Raw genomic sequence first — 20,014 nt, forward strand, 5'->3', positions numbered from 1 at the left:
GCTCTCTGTGTATAAACAAGCCTCCATGGACACCGGTACAAAATGGCAACCGCTGGAATTGACACTTTAGAAGCCAGACCCGAAAATAGCATTTTAAATCGGTTAAATACAGAGAGAATAACTATTTCTCTCGCCCAGCTCCGGCCAAAAGATTTTCACCAAGCAATCCTCTTGGTGGAGCGTTCACGGCGTGCTGAGCACTGTGCTAAGAATACAATAGAACAGAGTCGGTAGACACGTTCCCCGCCCACCACCAGCTTACGGTCTCGATGAGGAATTCTGGCCCGATGATATTTTCCAACAGTGAAGTGGTCAACGGCAACTTGTATATATCGAAAATGATAAATGACAATATTTATCCTCCCTTTGGGGGCGTCTCTGTTTTAAATTAGGACTCCAAATAAGTTATCTTCTGATCACATCGTCGGTTCTCACCCGATGAAATGGGAAGCAGGTGGCTTAGTGGACAGAGCAGATGCCCGGGAGTCAGAAGGACCTGAGTTCTAATCCCGAAAGACTAACAATAATGCTCAATCAGGGTGATAATCAAAACTGGGGAGGATGAGGATATAAAAATTCATAAATGCTGGAGGCGATTGCTGAGTTTGGAGGATCAGGTTGCTGGTAATTAATTATTTTGCGTATTCTTCCCGGGGCTAGGTTGTAGATTCCTTAAAAGGCAGAGATCTGGTCTGCAAACTCTACCGCACTCTCCCGAATGCTTAGTACAGTGCTCTGTACACCCGATAAGTGATCGATCCAGCTCGGGGAACTGAAGCTTTTATCTGTGAAGAGCCTCCTGCCTTGTTTTCCTGGTCTGGGCCCGGATTGGAGTCTTACAAAATTAATTAGGTTTCTCCTCGTCGGCCTTCTCTGCTCTGGGGAGCAGTTTACATCACGTAGCTTGGCCCCCTCAGGAAAGAGAACGAACCTTCTAAACCTTCTGCAGAGCTCAAAACTTTTTTTTAATTTTTACATGACCCCTCCCCCCCATCACTAACGGAGAAAATCCGCCGTCTGGTCAGACGATTGTATTTATTGAGGGCTTATTGTGTGCGGAGCACTGTGCTGAGCATTGGGGAGCGTCCGCTAGAGCAATACGGCAGACACGTTCCCCGTCTTCTCTCACGAGGAATGGGAGGGCAGGAAAATATCAACCGGGGAACTCCGGTCCACGTTTCCAGGTCGACGTTCGAATCCATCCGCGGTGGGGGCCTGACCTTTCCAAAGCCACCGGAGTTAGGGGCTGGATCCGACTCTATATTTAGGAAGAACGCCCGAGAGCTATGACAGGAATTCCCTTTCACACTTCCAAACGGAGTTCTACTCGAGCCACGGACTGCTCGGGGACGAGGCACTGGAGCTATTTCAACGACACGAAGCGAATCGGAGTTACTACTCGGTCGAGATCGAGTCTCCCTCCAAACCCGAAGGACTTGGGGCTTCATTCACCTGCCTGCGGACCTTCTTCCCTAGACTAAACACCTCAGACGAAGCAGGTAAGCCGGAGCAAACCTACGTTTCTGGTTGAAATTGCTCCACAACCTGATAATTTGACAACCGTCTCGATAGCGCCGGCTGCCTTTCGGCAAAGCGTGCGGGGTATGTGTAGTTTAGTCAATTTGCTGTACTGTCCGTGGACTTTTCTACCGTTGTGTCGTTTGCGGGAGCTGAAAGGATTTGCAGCAGCCGGCCGCCTCGGCGCCGAGGAACTCCAGAGGAAGGACCCGATGAACTCTTGGCTCGGAAAATTAATTTAAATTCTCGGAAGGATCGCGGTGGGTGAAGTGGACGCAGTCTGGGGGTGTTTTGCTAGTTCTGCTCCCAAGAGATGCTCCGATGATTAGAAAGAGAGCTGTCACGGAAAACTTCCGACACTGAAGGGATTTTCTTTTTGGATGCCTATTCTGCCGTTGCCTGCTAATTCTGATAGATTGGATCCTCTGAAGCGCTTTAGCGCAGTGTTCTGCACAAAGTTAGAGCTCAGTAAATACCGTTCATCGATTGATTACAGAGCCGAGAAACTTTGAAAGCACCTGGAGGCTTTTACTGCCTTTCTTAATAATAATTAATAATGACGGTACTTGTTAAGGGCTTACTATGTGCCAAGCACTGTTCTAAGCCCTGGGGTCAACACAGGTTAGTCAGGCGGGACACAGTCCCCGTCCCACATGGGGCTCACGCGCTTAGTCCCCATTTTACAGATGAGGGAACCGAGGCCCAGAGAAGTGAAGCGACTTGCTCTAGGTCACACAGCAGACGAGTGGCGGAGCCGGGATTAGAACCCAGGACCTTCTGACTTCCAGGGCCGTGCTCTACCTACTAGGCGATGCTGTTTCTCTGAAGAGCCAGCTCCAGTTTAACTGCTTGTCTAGTTCCTGTCCAATTTCTATGCCTCTCGCCCTGTCTTCCGATAACGCTCTATCGCCCGGTCGGCGAAGCCCAGCGCCGTGGCACTCACCGGGTCTGACGCTGCACGTGGGCACTTTCACACATGCGCCAACAACACGTCTCTCCTGGCGCCGCGGTGCTGTGGGCCCCCGTCAGATGTAAGTTTCCAAGGGTCCTAGCGACCTTCTAACCGAAACGGGTAGCGTTATGTCAGAGCTCCGACGACGGCCATTCTGCGGCCTTCTTGGCCAAGCGCCCTTTGCGAGCAGTTTCACGCCTTCAACGGGCTTAAGAGAAGGGACGTATTTTGCCTTTTTTTAAATTTCTTTTGACACCGTAGTATTGAACTTGGGAATTAAGGTGTTTATTCAGCGCTTACTATGTGCCGGGCACTGAACTAAGAGGAGCGCCTCTTTCAGCTTGGTAAAAGCAAACGGCATGACGAATTAGTCAGTCCAGACAGCTGCACATCATTCTACACCCCTCCCAGAAATTATTTTTAGCTCGGGGAGAGAAGATAACCCCTCTAGGGCTTAGTTCTACGTAACCTTCCATGGAAAAAAAAAGATTCTCCATAAACACCCTTTTATTTACCTCCGATTTCTTCCTGTGTAATTAGTGATGATTTTCTTCCCGAGACGACTTAATGACAAGTACAGGAGTTTGGTCCAGAACCTAGACATCAAAGATCTCCAGCTTGGAGTTCGGGAATCCATATTGCTTTTAACATCTGAGGATCCGGGCAGATCATAAAAATGATAGAAGTTAAGGCACGAGAGCAGTGATGAGGATTCAGCTGGATCATTTAATTTGGAAAATCTTCCAAGTGGACCCAAAGATCAGTTCTTGGCGAGGGAGACAGGGTTGCCTAGTGGAAAAAACAAGCGGGAGTTAGCAAACTCAAAACCTCAAAACAATCCTGGCTCCACATCTTTTCCTCTGGGGGAACTTGGAAAAGTCATTTCAAACCTTTGGACCTCAGTTTCCACAGCTTTAAAATGGGGGTATGACAGATAGGGACCACGTCTCATCTTAAAACCTTTATTTTTTTTGAATGGTACTTATTAAGCGCTCACTACGTGCCAGGCACTGTACTAAGCCCTGAGGTAGATACAAGCTTATCAGGTTGGATACAGACCACGTCCCACTTGGGGCTCATAGCCTTAATCTCCATTTTACAGACGAGGGAACTGAGGTACAGAGAGGTGAAGCGACTCACTCGAGGTCACACAGCAGACTAAGGGAGAGCCTGGGATTAGAACCCCGGTCCTTCTCACTCCCAGGCCCCTGCTCTATCCACCAGGCCACACTGCTTCTTATCAGGTTTAGCACAGAATAAGCCTTTAACAAATGCATATGTCATTAGTACATTAAAGTTGTTCGGGGGCCCAAACCTTAGAGAAAACAGTTTACACATTTCCCGGGTGAGAGAACATATTAACGGGAAAATAAAATTACTTCAGTGCTTGTCTCTCTCACTAAATTATAAGATCCCCTCAGGACCTTAAGCTGGTTGTAGGCAGGTCACGTTTCCACCGACTCCGTTATACTGTTACACTGTACGCTCCCAAGCGCTTAGCACAGCGCTCTGCACACAGTAAACACTCAGATACCACTCATCGGTTCTTGAGGACAGAAACCACGTCTTACCGGCTCTATTAAACCCTTCCAAGTGCGTAGTACAATCACTCCTTCAGTGGTATTCAGCGAGTGCTTACTGCGTGCAGAGCACTGTACTGAGCGCTTCCAGTGCTCTGCATCCATAAATACCATCGATTGACTGATTTAGGGTGAAAGAGCACTCAACGTTGGAGTTGGGCAGGAAAGATTCATTCTAAAACCCAATATTGAGGTGAGCTGAGACCAAGGGAGAGCGGCAGAAACAGTTACTATTTTTACACACGTGTGTACTTTGTCCTAATTTCTCCTGTGGTAAGGAGGGCAGCAGGAACAGATAAGATCATCACTTCTAATTTTCATAACTGTGCCATCCCTACGCCTTTGGTTCAAGACCAGGGGCAGATTCTGATCAACTCTCAGGATCCGTCAGTCAATCGTATTTATTGAGCGCTTGCTGTGAGGGAGCCTGTACTAAACACTTGGGAGAGTAGAGTAGAACAATATAATAGACACATTCCCTGTGAGCTGGATCTCGCTACGGGATAGCATAATGATAATACTGATAATAATATTCATTCAATAGTATTTATTGAGCGCTTACTATGTGCAGAGCCCTGCACTAAGCGCTTGGACTGTACAGTTCGGCAACAGATAGAGACAATCCCTGCCCAATGACGGGCCACCAGTCTCATCTAATCTAATCCCACTATAATAATAGTGGGAGGGATACGCGATCATCAGATCCCACATGGAGTTCATCTTCTAAATAAGAGGGAGAACGGGTACTGAATCCACATCTTGCAGGTGACAGCACCGAAGCACAGAAGAGTTAAGTGACTCGCCCAAAGTCCCACAGCAAACAGGTGGCAGAGGCAGGATTAGAACCCACGTCCTCTGATTCCCAGGCCCACGCTTTTTTTTCTCACAAGGGCACGCTGCTTCACAAAGGGGAAAGAGACAAGTTACGATTTCAAACCGTTGCCCACAACTGAGTTCTGACCCAAGGTAAACATGTTTTAACACGCCCCAACATATTCTAAAGAAGGACCGAGGGAATACGGGGAAAATTAAAAAAATGTAGACGAAATCTTTCGTGGCGGCAAGGTATTAAGCTAGCGTGCGATGTGGTCAACTGGACTTGGGGGGTGACTACTTTGTCCTCTAATTTCTTAGAAAACTAGAGGGGGTTTGCGTGTTTGTCAGCTCGTGAGCTGTTGAGGGACTTGTTCTCCAGGGTTTTTAGTAGCTGCCGAGGAGAAGACAGAGCATGAAAAAAAGAAAGATCCACCCCGCTTTCCATTTTCAATTTACATCGTGTGTCCTAGATACCAAGACTAAAAAAAGCACCGATGATCTGTCCTGGGAAAACGCACACCTCTATATTCTAGCAAACGGATGCCTTGAAATCTTTCATTCAGAGCCTGTCTTCTCTTCAGGCAAATTCCAAACAACAGCTCAAGTTTTATCATCACCTCAAGTGTTGAGATGTAGATTGTAAGCTCTTCTGTTCCAGGATAGGTTCTTTATGGGCAGGGAACATGCCTTCTGTGATATTTTCCAACGAAAGTACTGGTTAGTAATAACGTTGGTATTTGTTAAACGCTTACTATGTGCCGAACACTGTTCTAAGCGCTGGGGTAGACACAGGGGAATCAGGATGTCCCACGTGGGGCTCACAGTCTTAATCCCCATTTTACAGATGAGGTAACGGAGGCATAGAGAAGTGAAGTGACTTGCCCACAGTCACACAGCTGACAAGTGGCAGATCCGGAATTCGAACCCATGACCTCTGACTCCCAAGCCCGGGCTCTTTCCACTGAGCCATGCCGCTTCTCCATTACTATTCCTAATAATAGTAATAGATTTAGAAATAAACTATAAATAAATAGTAATTTATTTATTAGGTATTTATATCAATATCTGTCTCCCCCTCTAGATTGTAAGCTCGCTGTGAGCAGGGAATGTGTCTGTTTGTTAAACTGTGTTATTATTATTATTATTATTATGGTTTTTGTTAAGCACTTACTATGTGCCAAGCACTGTTCTAAGCACTGGGATAGATACAAGGTGATCTGGTTGTCCCGCGTGGGGTCCACAGTCTCAATCCCCATTTTACAGAGGAGGTAACTGAGGTACAGAGAAGATAAGTGACTTGCCCAAGGTCAAACAGCAGACAAGTGGCGGAGGAGGGATTATACTGTACTCTCCCAAGCGCTTAGTACAGTGCTCTGCACACAGTAAGCCCTCCATAAATATGATTGACTGAATGAATGAATACTAAACCAAATTAAAAACGAAGACCAGTCCTCCAACTGTAAGAATTTGATCCATCTTAGTTAATAACATAAACGCTTAAAAAACAGCTTCAGTTCATCATGAGATTCTGCTCCTTTGCTCCTGGTTATAACCATAATAATAATAATGGCATTTTTTTAAGTTTTTACTATGTGCCAAGCACTGTCCTGGTTGGGGTGCAAGAGTCTGTATTTATAACTAAAGCTGTTTGACTGCTCATCGAAAGAACGATCCTGAAAAGTTACACAGTTTTAAAAACTTTTATTCTATTTTAGTTGAGTAAGCTCCTACTGTGCAGGGTCTTAACGTCTAATGCTGTGGGTCCATAATTTAAACTGTAAACCTGTCACTGGGCAGGGATTGTCTCTATCTGTTGCTGAAATGTATATTCCAAGCGCTCAGTACAGTGCTCTGCACATAGTAAGCGCTCAATAAATACTATGGAATGAATAGTTTGCTTTCCTGCATTAACTGTGACCTCGGAGCGTCTCTGAGCCAGCCTCCCTCGGATCTGCCGTTCTCAGAACTCCCGGTTGTAACAGCTACCTTCAAAACTGTGTCTTTCGGGCTTCCATTCACTAGTTTCTTTGGTAGAAACAGACTTTTTTTTTAAACTCTAAAAGAAGCAATTAGTTCGTTGTGGGCAGGGAATGTGTCTGTTATATTGTGGTATTGCACTCAAGAGCTTAGTAGAGTGCTCTGCACACGGTAAGTGCTTAATAAATACGTTTGATTGCGCAGGGCCCCGAATTGAGTGTTTGGGAAAGTACAATATAGCAGAGTTAGTAGACGCTCTCCTTGCCCACAAGGAGTTTCCACTGCACAGGGGGAGACAGACAAAGCGGTAAATAATATGGAATAAGAATATTTACCTCAGTATTGTGCGGCTGGGGTGAGTATCTAAATGCTGAAATGAAGCAGCGTGGCCCAGTGGCTTGGGAGTCAGAGGTCATGGATTCAAATCCCGGCTCCGCCGCCTGTCAGCTCTGTGACTTGGGGCAAGTCACTTAACTTCTCTGAGCCTCAGCTCCCTCATCTGCAAAATGGGGATTAAGTCTGTGCGCCCCACGTGGGCCAACCTGAACACGTTGTATCCTCTCCGGTGCTTAGAACAGTGCTCTGCACACTCTTAACAAATGCCATCATTATTGTTACATACGGCCAAGGTCATAGTTGATGCAGAGGGGAGGGCGGATAGGGGAAATATAGTCTGGGAAGGCCTGTTTCCCCATTTTGCGGATGAGGGAACTGAGGCCCAGAGAAATGACTTGCCCAAGGTCATACGTGGTAGAGTCAGAACTAGAACCCAGATCCTCTGACTCCCAGACCCGGACTCTCTCACAGTAATAATAATGGTATTTGTTAGGCCCTTACTATGTGCCAAGCACCGTTCCAAGCGCTGGGGTAGATACAAGTTAATCAGGTTGGACACAGTCCCCGTCCCACGTGGCGCTCCCAGTCTTCATCCCCATTTTCCAGATGAGGTCACTGAGGCCCAGAGAACCCAAGTGACTGGCTCAAGGTCACACAGCAGACATGTGGCAGAGCCGGGATTAGAACCCACATCCTCTGAATCCCCGGCCCGAGCTCTTTCCACTAGACCATATTGCCGAATTGTACTTTCCAAGCGCTCAGTACGGTGCTCTGCACGCCGTAAGGGCTCAATAAATGCGATGGGACGAACAGGCGGCCACAGTTCCCCGCTCTTTCCCGCAACGCCTCTTCCTCGCACGCTCTCACGCAAACCGGCGAGCCACTGTTAGAGTTTCTAGCGGCCTATCGCCGGCATCAGGTGTAAGGGATAGGAGCGCTACTCCCGTGAATGATTTAAGAGCGTAGCTCCGGTGATCCTTCTCCCCTAAGCATTCGGAGGAAGAGTAGCTAAGCAACATGGAAAGCTGAGCCTGAAAGAACATCCGCTTCAGCCCAAGAGCCGCCTGCCCAGTAGAATCATGGGGGAAACTTCATTTTAGTCCACGGGCGGCGATCGATAACCTTATCCTGGCTTGCCTTCCAGGGAGAGAACGATCCGGGTATGTCAAAGCAGCCGGCTTCCAACGTCAGAGCCATTCAGGTGCGTGGTAGCATTTGCCTTTTTAATAACCTGGGCTTCCCCGTGGGGTTTGCCCTGCCAACCCCACCTCGCTGAGTTTGATTCAACAGGTGGAGCGTGGCGGTTGGCTCAATTCGAGAGGAGAGAGGGATTATTTTAAGGAATGGACCCCTTGCCTTTGGACTATATCTGTAATTTATCTCTCTAATTATATTAATGTCTGTCTCCTCTCCCTCTAGACTCTAAGCTCGTGGTGGGCGGGGAATGTGTCTGCTTACTGCACAAGTAAGCGCTCAATAAATACGGCTGAATGAATAAATATCCCAGGAGGGAGAGGAAAAATAAGCAGTGGTGTTCATTGAGTGTTTTCTGTAAGTCGAGCACTGTACTAAGCGCTTGGACGAGTACGATATATGAGAGTTGGTAAACACACACTCCTTCCCTCCTTTTTTTCTTAGCTCCTAAGACTCACCGGATTGATCTCTTTTACCCTGTATCTACCCCAGCGCTTAGAACAGTGCTCTGCACATAGTAAGCGCTTAACAAATACCGACATTATTATTATTTCCCTCCAGATACCTCTAGATACCTATATCTATCTAGATTCCTCAAGATATCCTTTCCAAGTTCTCCAGAAGGAACTTTCTTCTGGCTGCAACGAGCTTAATGTCTTTTTTGCTCTCCACCCTCTCTACGGCCCAAACTTTCTCCCAGAGTTTGCCGGGATCGAACCGAAGATGGTGCCCGCTAGAAGGGACTGAATTCACGAAATAACTCCGTTCTGCCTCCATCTTGCTGTTGATTAGCCATTTACCTAAGAGCCGTAGCAGATCTTCAAGAACATATCTTCTTTTGTAAAAAGAGAAGTTGAATTACGGAAAGGTTTCTCCGCCATACCTGTAGCTCAGTCTCACTGTTATCCCCAAGCGTAACCCGAGAAAGCTCTCTCTCCATAATAGCCGGCATTTATCAGTGACCTATATCAATACAAAGACTGGACATTTACTGAAAGGAGAGTCCTCCGCCCCAGCAAAAGAGGCTGATAAGCATCTTTCAATTACGTCTGAAAATGAATAAATTATACGTCACTGATTTGGAGCCCCCTTAGCCCTCTCCCTGCATTTTCTTCATTTTTATTTTTCAGCATCTTTCCCCCCTTTTTTCCCCTCAGAACCTGTACAGAGCACATAAGTGGCGAACGGTGTTCCTGCCCCTTGAAGTTCCTGTGAGGTGAAAAGTTAAAGAAGAGCTAAAATTACACCGCTTTTTGGTTGATTTTTTTTTTTTTTTGCTTTGGCTTGTATAAATAGTTCAGAAACATAACAACAAAGTGCTATTTTTATGCTAATAGAAAAGTCTAAGTTTACTTTTCCCCCTAGGCTAGAGAAATGGAGTCTTCCCGTGAAATCCTAAACAGCACAAAATGTGTTTAGAACGGAGGGGGACAAAACCCTTTCAGGTTGTTCACCAGATGGAAGAGCAGAAAATCGAGAAGAGTCTATAGTGATAATAACAATCACGACGGTATCTGTTAAGTGCTTACTATGTGCCAGGCACTGTACTAAGCACTGGGGTGGATATAAGCACAACGAGTTGGACCCGATCCCTGTCCCACGTGGGGCTCACGGTCTCAATCCCCATGTTACAGATGAGGGAACTGAAGCGCAGAGAAGTGAAGTGACTTGCCCAGATTCACTCGACTTGGCCATCGTGGGTATGATATATATATATATACCCAATGAAAATCCAGATTCCAAGACTGCCCCCCAAAACAGAAGTACTTGAGCCTTCTGATGACTTGCATCCATTCGTTTTCATTCAGTCGTATTTATTGAGCGCTCACTGCGTGCGGAGCACTGTATCGAGCGCTTGGGAGAGTTCAATATAACAATAAACAGACACATTCCGTGCCCACGATGAGCTTAGATGGGGAGACAGACATTAATAGAGATAAATAAAATGGGGATTAAGACTGTGAGCCCCATGTGGGACATGGACTGTGTCCAATTTGATTAGCTTGTATCTAGCCGGTGCTTAGTACAGTGCCTGGCACATAATAAGCGCTTAACAAATACCATAGAAAAAAAAAGAAACGCCTAAATCCTTCCTTCTTGATTCTCTTACAGGCGAATATTAACATCCCAATGGGGGCATTCCGGCCTGGAGCAGGACAGCCTCCCAGGAGGAAAGAATTCACGCCTGAAACAGAAGAGGTAAGGAAGAGGAAGATGGCCAGGAATCCGTCTTGAGCAGGAAATGTGTTCTATTGTTGTTTGCGATTCTTCCAAGGGCTCATACAGTGGTCTGCACAAAGTAGGCACTCTAGACTACAAGCTGCGGAACGCCATGGCAAAGTGGATAGAGCGCAGGCCTGGGAGTCAGAAGGTCATGGGTTCTAATCCCAGTTCTGCCACTTGTCTGCTGTGTGACCTCGAGGAAGTCACTTCACTTCTCTGGGCTTCGGTTACCTCAGCTGTAAAATGGGAATTGAGACTGTGAGCCCGTGTGGGATGAGGGCTTATCCAACCTGATTTGCTTGTAATAATAATAATAATAATGATGATGATTATGGCATTTGTTAAGCAGTTACTATGTGCAAAGCACTGTTCTAAGCGCTGGATCTACTTCAGCACACACTAAGTGCTTAACAAGTAATAATAATGTTGCTATTTGTTAAGCGCTTACTATATGCAAGCACTACCATAATTATTATTATTATCATTATATGACAGATCACCACTCTCCCTACCTTCAAAGTCTTATTAAAATCATATCTCTATGTGCCAAGCACTGTTCTAAGCACTGGAGTAGATACAAGGTAACCAGGTTGGACACAATCCCCATCCCACTTGGGGCTCACAGTCTTAATCCCCATTTTCAAGATGAGGCAACCGAGACCCAGCAAAGTAAGGTGACTTGTCCAAGGTCACACAGCAGACAGGTGGCAGAGCCGGGATTAGAACGCAGGTCCTTCTGACTCCCAGGCCCGGGCTCTAACCTCCCCTGTCTGTTCAGGACATGCCCCCGACGGCGGAGGACGAGAAGAAACCTCCAGCGGCCAAGAAGCTCCCGGGCCCCGCCGTCAACCTGTCCGAGATCCAGAACGTCAAGAGCGAGCTGAAATACGTCCCCAAAGTGGAGCAGTAGCCACGGAGCCGAGGTGAGGGAGGGGATTCCGCGACACTTCCTGGATACCTGGAGCCAGAGGGAGGTGCCTTGGGGACCTCAAATAATGACCATCGTCCTATTATTCGTCAAGTATCGTATCTGTCGGGCAATGAGTCGTATCTGTTGAGCACTTACTGTGCGCAAGACACTGTGATAATAATAACGATGACGATGGTATTCGGTAAGTGTTTACTATGTGCCAGACGCTGTACTAAACAGCGTGGCCTAGTGGAAAGAGCGTGGGCCTTGGAGTCAGAGGACACGGGTTCTGATCCCGACTCTGCCACACGTCTGCTGGGTGACCTTAGGCAAGTCATTTTGCTTCTCTGGGCTTCAGTTACCTCATCTGTACAATGGGGATCGAGACTGTGAGCCCCATGTGGGACAGGGACTGTGTCCAACATAATTACCTCGTATCCAGCCCGGCACTAAAAACAGTGCTTGGCACATAGTAAGCGCTTTACAAGTACTGCAACGATTATTATTATTATCATTACAAAATAGTGTGTGTGTGTTATGTCGTCTTATCACAGCGGGTGCCGGTTTTAACCACGGGCAAGTCACTTTACTTCTCTGTGCCTCAGTTATCTCAGCTGGAAAATGCTGTCCTCGTGGGACAGAGACTGGGTCTAACCTGATTAGCTCGTGTCTACCCCAGTGCTTAGAACAGTGCCTGGCACGTAGTAAGAGTTTAACCAAACTGTAAGCTCACTGTGGGCAGGAATGTGTCTGTTTGTTGTAATATTGTTCTCTCCTAGGTGCTTAGTACAGTAAGTGTTCAATAAATACAATTGAACGAATGAAATGCCACTACTAATATTATTAAAGCACATGACTGCGTGTGTCCGATGTCCTTAATGCAATCGGTGGCCCGTGGCCTCACGGTGCCACCATGTCTTGCTGTCCACCCCTAATAGTGATAATAATTGTGGTATTTTTTAAGCGCTTACTATGCGCCAGGCACTGCACCAAGCACTGGGGTTCATCAAAGCAAAATCAGGTTGGACCCAGTCCCTGTCCCACATGGGGCTCATACTCTCAATCCCCATTTTACAGCTGAGGGAACTGAGGCCCAAAGAAATGAAGTGACTTGCCCAAGGTCACAGAGCAGACAAGTGGCAGGGATTAGAACCCAGATCCTTCTGACTCCAAGGCCCGGGCTCTTTCCACTAGGCCACGCTGCTTCTCAGTAGAGAGCTCTGCACACAGTAAGTACCCAATAAATAGGAACGATCGATTATAAAGTCAGGCTGCAAAGCCAAATGACGCCGGAGAAGCAGAAGGGAGTTAATGAACCGGCCTCTGTCGACTCTGAGCGTGGCAGTCTTTTCGAAAAGGGCAGCCTAACCCAACTTCGGTTAAATAAAGGTGTCTGTGTCCTGTTCCAGCTTCCCAGTTGCCAATTCCAACGACTCAGACCAGCCTTTTGTAGTCTAAGGGGAAAAAAATGTCGCTTTGTTCCAAGTAAATAAACTATGAGAATCCCGAGTTTTCAGCAGTTGCACAAAGAAGCCAAGAAATAAAAATGTAATCAAGTCAATCCCATAAACCCAGTATGAATTTCTGAGGCTCTGAGGGAAGCCTCAGAACATCAGAGGGATTAAGCCCAAAACATAGCACAACCTTAATTTCCTTTTATTTACGACTGAGGAGGAAGATGATCTTTTATTATCATTCGATATCTTTTAGTGTGTGTTCGCCTTGTTGAGGCAAAGTGCTCCGCTCTGACTATAAAGAAGCCACAGCGCTTTCCGAAGGAAAGTTGGGGAAAGGAAATGAACATATTGTAATATTTATCGTCATGTTCATGCCACGACGCTCCTCTGTAAGATGAATTTTTCATGCCGGTGTTCGAGGGTTTTGCCTCCACAAGATTTCTGCAGACCTAAATTTAATCCCAGCTTCGGTTTCAGAAGAGTTTTATTTTGAAGATTCAGGAAATATACGTTTGTTTTGTCTTTCCTAACTCACCTGCGTATCCATTTCGCCTCCTACCTCCAGTCTGTTGTTTATTTTACCGTCTGCTTCCCCAGCTAGACTTAATTTACTCCTTGCGGGAAGGGACCCGGTTACTAACTATTGTAATGAATCATACTCTCAGTGATATTTATTGAGCATTTTCTGTAAAGGGAGCACTGTGCTAAGCATTTGGGAGAGTATGGTATGCCTGGCGCATAATAAGCACGTAAATACCGTTATAAAAGAAAAGCTCAGCTACTTTATTTTAAAAGATATCTCTGGAGAAGAAGTATTTACTATCTAAATTTCTGCATTTCCAGGCCTCTATACCGTAAGCTCGTTATGGGCGGGGAACCCGTCTGCTAATTCTGCTGTATTGTACTCCCCCAAGCACTTAATACAGTGCTGTACAAACTGGGAACACTCAACAAATACCATTGATTAAATACGATTGACTGATTACCTCTCAGTTCTTCAGAAGAATGTCATCTTCTGAGAGGGGAAAAAGGATACACGTGTTAATTCTTCCAAGATGTTCCATCATCATCCCTGCTATCAGATCCAGGAGCTATTTTTATTAATAATAATTATTATTATTATGGCATCAGTTAAGCAATTACTATGTGCCAGGCACTGTACTAAGCGCTGGGGGGGATACGAGCAAAATGGGTCGGTAGAGTTCCTGTCCCACGAAGGGCTCTGCGGCTCACTCCTTATTTTACAGACGAGGTAATTGAGGGGCGGGGAAGTGATTTGTCTAAGGTCACCCAATAGACAGGTGGCGGAGTCAGGATTAGAACCCATGACCTTCTGACTCCCAGGCCCGGGCTCTATCCACTCCGCCCTGCTGCTTCGGGGTAAAGAGCAGATATGCAGCAAGAGATCAGCGGGATTTCATCACTTATTTTTCTTCAACCTCCTTCTGCAGTCTCTTTTCTCTTTTCACTGACTGCAGCCCACTCATGAGGGAGGGTATTCAGGAGGCAGAGAGGCAAGGCTGCCACGTCGGGACATCGCCGCCTCCTCGGCTTCCTCCTCGTCCTGGATCAGGGGGCCCGTGGGGGCCTCTGAGGAAGAGATCTCTGCAACTGAGCTACTTCCATTCATTCAAATAATATTTATTGAGCGCTTATGACGTGCAGAGCACTGTACTAAGCGCTTGGAATGTACAATTCGGCACCAGATAGAGACCATCCCTGCCCCAGAACGGGCTTTAGTTCTGGCCTTTGAGCTGACCGCTCTCTCGGCCCTCTTATGTCTCATCCAGAAAAGTTGGACCTAAAAGTTCAGTCCTAAAAGTTGGACCACCCAGCAGTGACCGGCATGTGGCCACCAAGCTCCCCGGTTCTCTCCCCATCTGGGATCTCCCCCGGAACTCACGGAAATTCCCAAGATGGCTCCAGGGATCCGGGAAAAGCCCCTCCCGGTCCCCCTATTCCAAAAGCCCCTTCGCCAGAGAGCTTCCGAGCGTCTCTTCAGCCTTCGTGTTTACTTTTGGCTCTATTTTTGATTCTCGTTTTTCTTCTTTTCACGTCCGTTTTCCCTTTAGAGTGGAAGTTCCTTGTGGACAGGGAATACTGTCAGTTCTCTGTCCTGTACTTTCCCACCCTCATTTTATTTCTTTACATGGTATTTGTTAAATGCTTACTATGTGCCAGGCACCGTACTAAGCGCTGGGGTAGATACAAGGTAATCAGGTTGGACCCGGTCCCTTTGTCACATGAGGTTCATGGTCTTAACACCATTTTACAGATGAGGTGAATGAGGCACAGAGAAGTCCTTAGCCAAGGTCCGGACAGGTGGCGGAGTCGGGATTAGAATCCAGGTCCTTCTGATTCCCAGGCCCGGACTCTTTAGAGAAGCAGCCTGGGTCGGTGGAAAGAGCCCGGGCTTGGGAGTCAGAGGTCGTAGGTTCTAATCCCGGCTCTGCTGCTTGTCAGCTGTGTGACCTTGGGTAAGTCACTAAACTCCTCTGTACCTCAGTTCCCTCATCTGTAAAATGGGGATTAAAACTGGGAGTCCCACGTGGGACGGCCTATTTACCTGCTATCTACCCAGCGCTTAGAACAGTGCTTGGGACATGGTAAGCGCTTAACAGATACCAAAATTATTATTATTATTATTATTATTATTATTATTATTATTATTAACCGGTAGACCAAACTGCCAGGGAGGTAGTTTCCCATCAACCCGGTTTGGCTCGCAATGTTCTGCCCTGTAGGGATTTCTGTCTCCTGTAGAAGACAGTAGAGCTCCACTCTGCAGTCTGCTCAGTATTTCTTAATCTCAAAAACTGTGCAGTTACGGGATCGCTCTGTTCCAGTGGCCTTACGGTTTGCTTTAAAAATAATCAAGAAACTTGGTTTTTCCTCTGAGCCTTTATTATTTCCTGCTGTCCCGTAAGGAAAGCTGCACATGGAAAGATGGCAGAAAAATTAAGCTGCTGGTAAAATTAAGCTGCAAGTTCCCCGATAACGAGGGAAACAGAACCGACAGGTAATCCAAGTCCGAACTATGTCCTTTAGGGTCTCCCGGGCTACCAGAAAGACTCTGATTTCTTAGTAGTCACAAATTCAGACTAGGCTCCGCTCCCACCCCCTGACTCCAGTTCCTTCAAGTGGTAATAATTAGTGATAATAATTATTATTAGTGGTAATAATCGGCTTACAGTCCGATTACACTGTAAGCCCGTCGACCGGCAGGGATCGTCTCTATCTGTTACGGAATCGTACATTCCAAGCGCTTAGTACAGTGCTCTGCGCATAGTAAGCGCCCAATAAATACGATGGAATGAATAACAATCTGGTGAGTTTTGTGACCGATATTTTTTTAAAAAAATGAATATTCCTGAAGCATCTTGGTTCTTGAGTAGATGTTTGCCTATTAGAAAAAATGATTAGGGCACAGAGTAATCATAATGATAATATATAAATAAATCAATGTAATAATATATAATACATAATAATGATAATAATTTGGGTATTTGTTAATGCTTACTATGTTCCAGGCACTGTACTAAGCGATGGGGTGGATACAAGCCAGTCGGCTCGGACCCAGTCCCTTGTCCCACGAGGGGCTCACGATCTCAATCCCCATTTTACAGATGAGGCGACCGAGGCACAGAGAAGTAACTGACTCACCCAAGGTCACCCAGCAGACAAGTGGCAGGACTAGGATTAGAACCCAGGTCCTTCTGGCTCCCGCCCGTGCTCTATCCACTAGGCTGTAAGATCACTGTCGTGCTCATGCACCGTCCTCTCCCTAGCCTTTTGTTCAGTGCTCTGCACACAGTAAGCGCTTAATTAATTCGGGTGAGTAATAATAGGCGGACAACAACTCGTCAGGCTGGGGGAGGCAGGGTTCAGGTCCAGGCGTTCACACGGATTTTCTTCGGACATCACAAGATCACGCAGAACACTGCACGCGTGCAGCATGACGCCGCTACAACACACCTCTAGACTGTCAGCTCATGGTTGTACCCGCATAATATAAATAAATAAATAAATGGTGGTATCTGTTAAGCGCTTACTATGTGCAAAGCACTGTTCCAAGCACTGGGGGATACAAGGTGATCAGGTTGTCCCACGTGGGGCTCACGGTTTTAACCCCCATTTTACAGATGAGGTCACTGAGGCAAGGAGAAGTTAAGTAACTTGCCCAAAGTCACCCAGCTGGCAAGCATCAGGGCCGGGATTAGAACCCGCGACCTCTGACTCCCAAGCCCAGGTTCTCGCAAGCGCTCGTGCGGTGCTCTGCACGCATTACGCGCTCAATAGAAACCATCGATGGATCAATTAATCGCGGGAGGGGGCAGCCCGCTGAGTGGCCTGGCTCCCTCTCTAGCCACCGGGGTTTTCACCGTGACCTACCTTTCTTCTTCCCCGCACAGGTCAGAAAGGTTTCCGGTGAAATCTCCAACCGGAAGTCTCAGAAGATAGAGAGTGGATTGCGGTGGCTGCGGATGACGGAGATGATTTTATACATTTGTACACTCCCCCTTCCCCCAACTCCGTGACTCCCGAAGGAAACCTTCCGGAAGGAGTATCCTGTCTGAAACTTTCTTTCGACGCTTTCTTGTTGTGTGCGCTGCCTCCAGATTCAATAATCGTCTTCTTCTCCCAGTGGTGGTTGTGGGGAGGAGGAAAGAGGAGAGGGGTAAAAAACAACCCAGGAGAATAGGCTGATTGTGCTTGAATTGTGAACCGTCAATAAACCGTTCCCCGGGAATTTTTTCTCTCTCTCTTCTATTGTAACAGAGAAGCAGTGTGGCTTAGCGGATGAAACCCGGGCCTGGGAGTCAGAAGGACCTGGGTTCTAATCCCGGCTCCGCCGTTCGTCTGCTCTGAGCCACTGGGCTAGTCGTTTCACTTCTCCGTGCCTCAGTGACCTCATCTGTAAAAGGGGGATTGAGACTGACAGCCCCCAGGTGGGACACTCTATCCAACTTGATTAGCGTGAATCTATGCCAGTGCTTAATAGCAAGTGCTTAACGTACCAACATGAGTGGTATTCTGATTATCTTTTATCTCCCCCAACACTTTACACCGTAATCGAAAGCTCCAGTTATTGAAAAAGCTCCCAGTTAAAACTCACAATCTACGTCCTTAAAACGAGTACTCAGAAAAAAGAAAAATGGCTTTATTAAAAGCAAATAGTATTGATTGAGCATCTCATGGGCGCCAAGCACTGTATCGACCACTTGAGAGAGTATAACAGAGCTAAAAAAGGGCAATCCCTACCCTCCAAGAAGGGACAATCTAACAGCAAAGGATCACCGTGCGATTTTGAGGTGGGAAGGAAGAAGAATGGAAGGATGACTACACAAATGCTTGAAGCTTTGAAAATTGAAGCAGTTCACAAATCTTTGCTGGGTCAGGGAGTGATTTATCCCTGTAGGGAAAGTAGGAAAGTTTGGACCCTTTAAAGGGAATCCCCTTTCCCCCAAAATGAAGCTCTTCCTTTGCTTAGAAATGAATCCATAAGGATTCACCCTCAGTTTCGTCTCCAACTAGTTCTTCCTAATTAAACTCATGGAGACTCACAGCAAACAACAGGCTCCGACTGGCCTCTTGGCAAGCATCCAGAAATAACTCCTCAAGATGAGAACATCCTTCTGGCTCCCAGAGATAGTTTCAAGGCTCTGTCTGTTGACACATCCTCTGCCAACCCCCTCATCCAACAGAAAATTCGTGCACGGGGACGAGGGGGGAAACAGTCTCCCCGAGGAGGCGACGGAGCCTCTGGAGTCGGAGATACAGAACTGACTTTTGTTTTAAATTCCTTGGGGATCCAGTCTACCACGCAATTCTCTAGGCAGAGTCAACCTAGACAAGTCAACTGGAAGCCACAGAGCTCTCTGGCCCTGGTTCTATCCATTCAGCGGATGGAACGTGGGCTTGGGAGTCGGAAAGTCAGCGCTTGCCTGCTGGGTTTCCTTGGGAAAGTCACTTCACCTCTCTGGGGCTCATTACCTCATCTGTAAAATGGGGATTGAGGCTGAGCCCCACATGGAAGAGGGACTGTGGCCAACCTGATCTGCTCTATCCACCCCCGTGCTTAATATAGTGCCTGGAACATAGAAAGTGCTTAACAAATACCCTAATTAGGATTATAAATTATTATTATTATCTACCGGCTGCAGATTGAACGGTGGGTGCCCATTCCGATTCTCTTTTTCGGGCGGAAAGACCCCCGCTTCCATCTGACAGGCCTCTCCGGGTTGTTTGCTTTTCCAAGCTCTCGCTATCGTTACGTGACGGGCGAGGGAGGGCGGTTTTTCAGTCCAATAAATTGCTAATCCGCACTGGACACACACGAGTCCTCTTGGCTCGCGGCAGTGCAGGAGCGTGTGACCATCTGCGATGCCCACGGCTTAGGGATTGTCTGCCAACCACTTTCCGATGAGCGTCCCATCCAACTCCCACTGGGCCTTGGTGAAGGAAGCCTTTGAAATTTTATCACATAAGCAGCGAGGCGTAGTGCAAAGAGCTCAGGCCTACGAGTTTGTTAAGCGCTTACTATATGCCGAGCACCGTACTAAGCGCTGGGGTAGTTACCTGATAATCAGGTTGGACACAGTCCACATCACACATGGGATTCACAGTCTTTATCCTCATTTTAATAAATAAGGGAACTGCGGCATAGAGAAGTGAAGTGACCATTCATTCATTCAATCAGTCGTATTTATTGAGCGCTCGCTGGGTGCAGAGCACTGTACTAACTGCTCGGGAAAGTACAATAGAGCAATAAAGGGAGACAAACTAGACCCCTCACAGTCTAGAGGGGTCACACAGGTCACAGAGTACACACAGTCCATGTCCCTTGTAGATACAAGGTAATCAGGTCTCCCACTCATTCATTCATTCAATCATATTTATTGAGTGCTTACTGGGTGCAGAGCACTGTACTAAGCCCTTGAAAGTACAATTTGGCAACAAGTAGAGACAATCCCTACCCAACAATGGGCTCACATGAAACTAATGGTGTAAGTAGGAGGGAGAACAGTTACTAAATCACCATTTTTCTGAT

The 20,014-nt window shown here is 46.9% G+C and overlaps 1 protein-coding gene across 1 annotated transcript; it reads left to right on the top strand.

Annotated features, from left to right (window-relative positions):
- Positions 1–1,303: 1,303 nt before the first annotated feature.
- SMPX (small muscle protein X-linked) lies at positions 1,304–17,713 on the top strand. The gene is made up of 5 exons (XM_001515855.4): positions 1,304–1,499; positions 8,324–8,380; positions 10,486–10,572; positions 11,375–11,519; positions 17,376–17,713. The coding sequence occupies exons 2-4, from the start codon at positions 8,342–8,344 to the stop codon at positions 11,504–11,506; spliced, it is 258 nt and encodes an 85-aa protein (XP_001515905.1). The 5' UTR covers positions 1,304–1,499; positions 8,324–8,341; the 3' UTR covers positions 11,507–11,519; positions 17,376–17,713.
- The last annotated feature ends 2,301 nt before the right edge of the window (positions 17,714–20,014 follow it).

The sequence above is a fragment of the Ornithorhynchus anatinus genome, chromosome 15 (genome assembly GCF_004115215.2).
Source record: "Ornithorhynchus anatinus isolate Pmale09 chromosome 15, mOrnAna1.pri.v4, whole genome shotgun sequence".
Classification (NCBI taxonomy): domain Eukaryota; kingdom Metazoa; phylum Chordata; class Mammalia; order Monotremata; family Ornithorhynchidae; genus Ornithorhynchus; species Ornithorhynchus anatinus.

Coding starts and splice junctions, on each gene's coding strand:
- SMPX (XM_001515855.4), top strand. CDS start 8,342: ATGTCAAAGCAGCCGGCTTCCAACGTCAGAGCCATTCAG. Junction 8,381..10,485: donor CCAACGTCAGAGCCATTCAG/GTGCGTGGTAGC, acceptor ATTCTCTTACAG/GCGAATATTAACATCCCAAT. Junction 10,573..11,374: donor TCACGCCTGAAACAGAAGAG/GTAAGGAAGAGG, acceptor CTGTCTGTTCAG/GACATGCCCCCGACGGCGGA.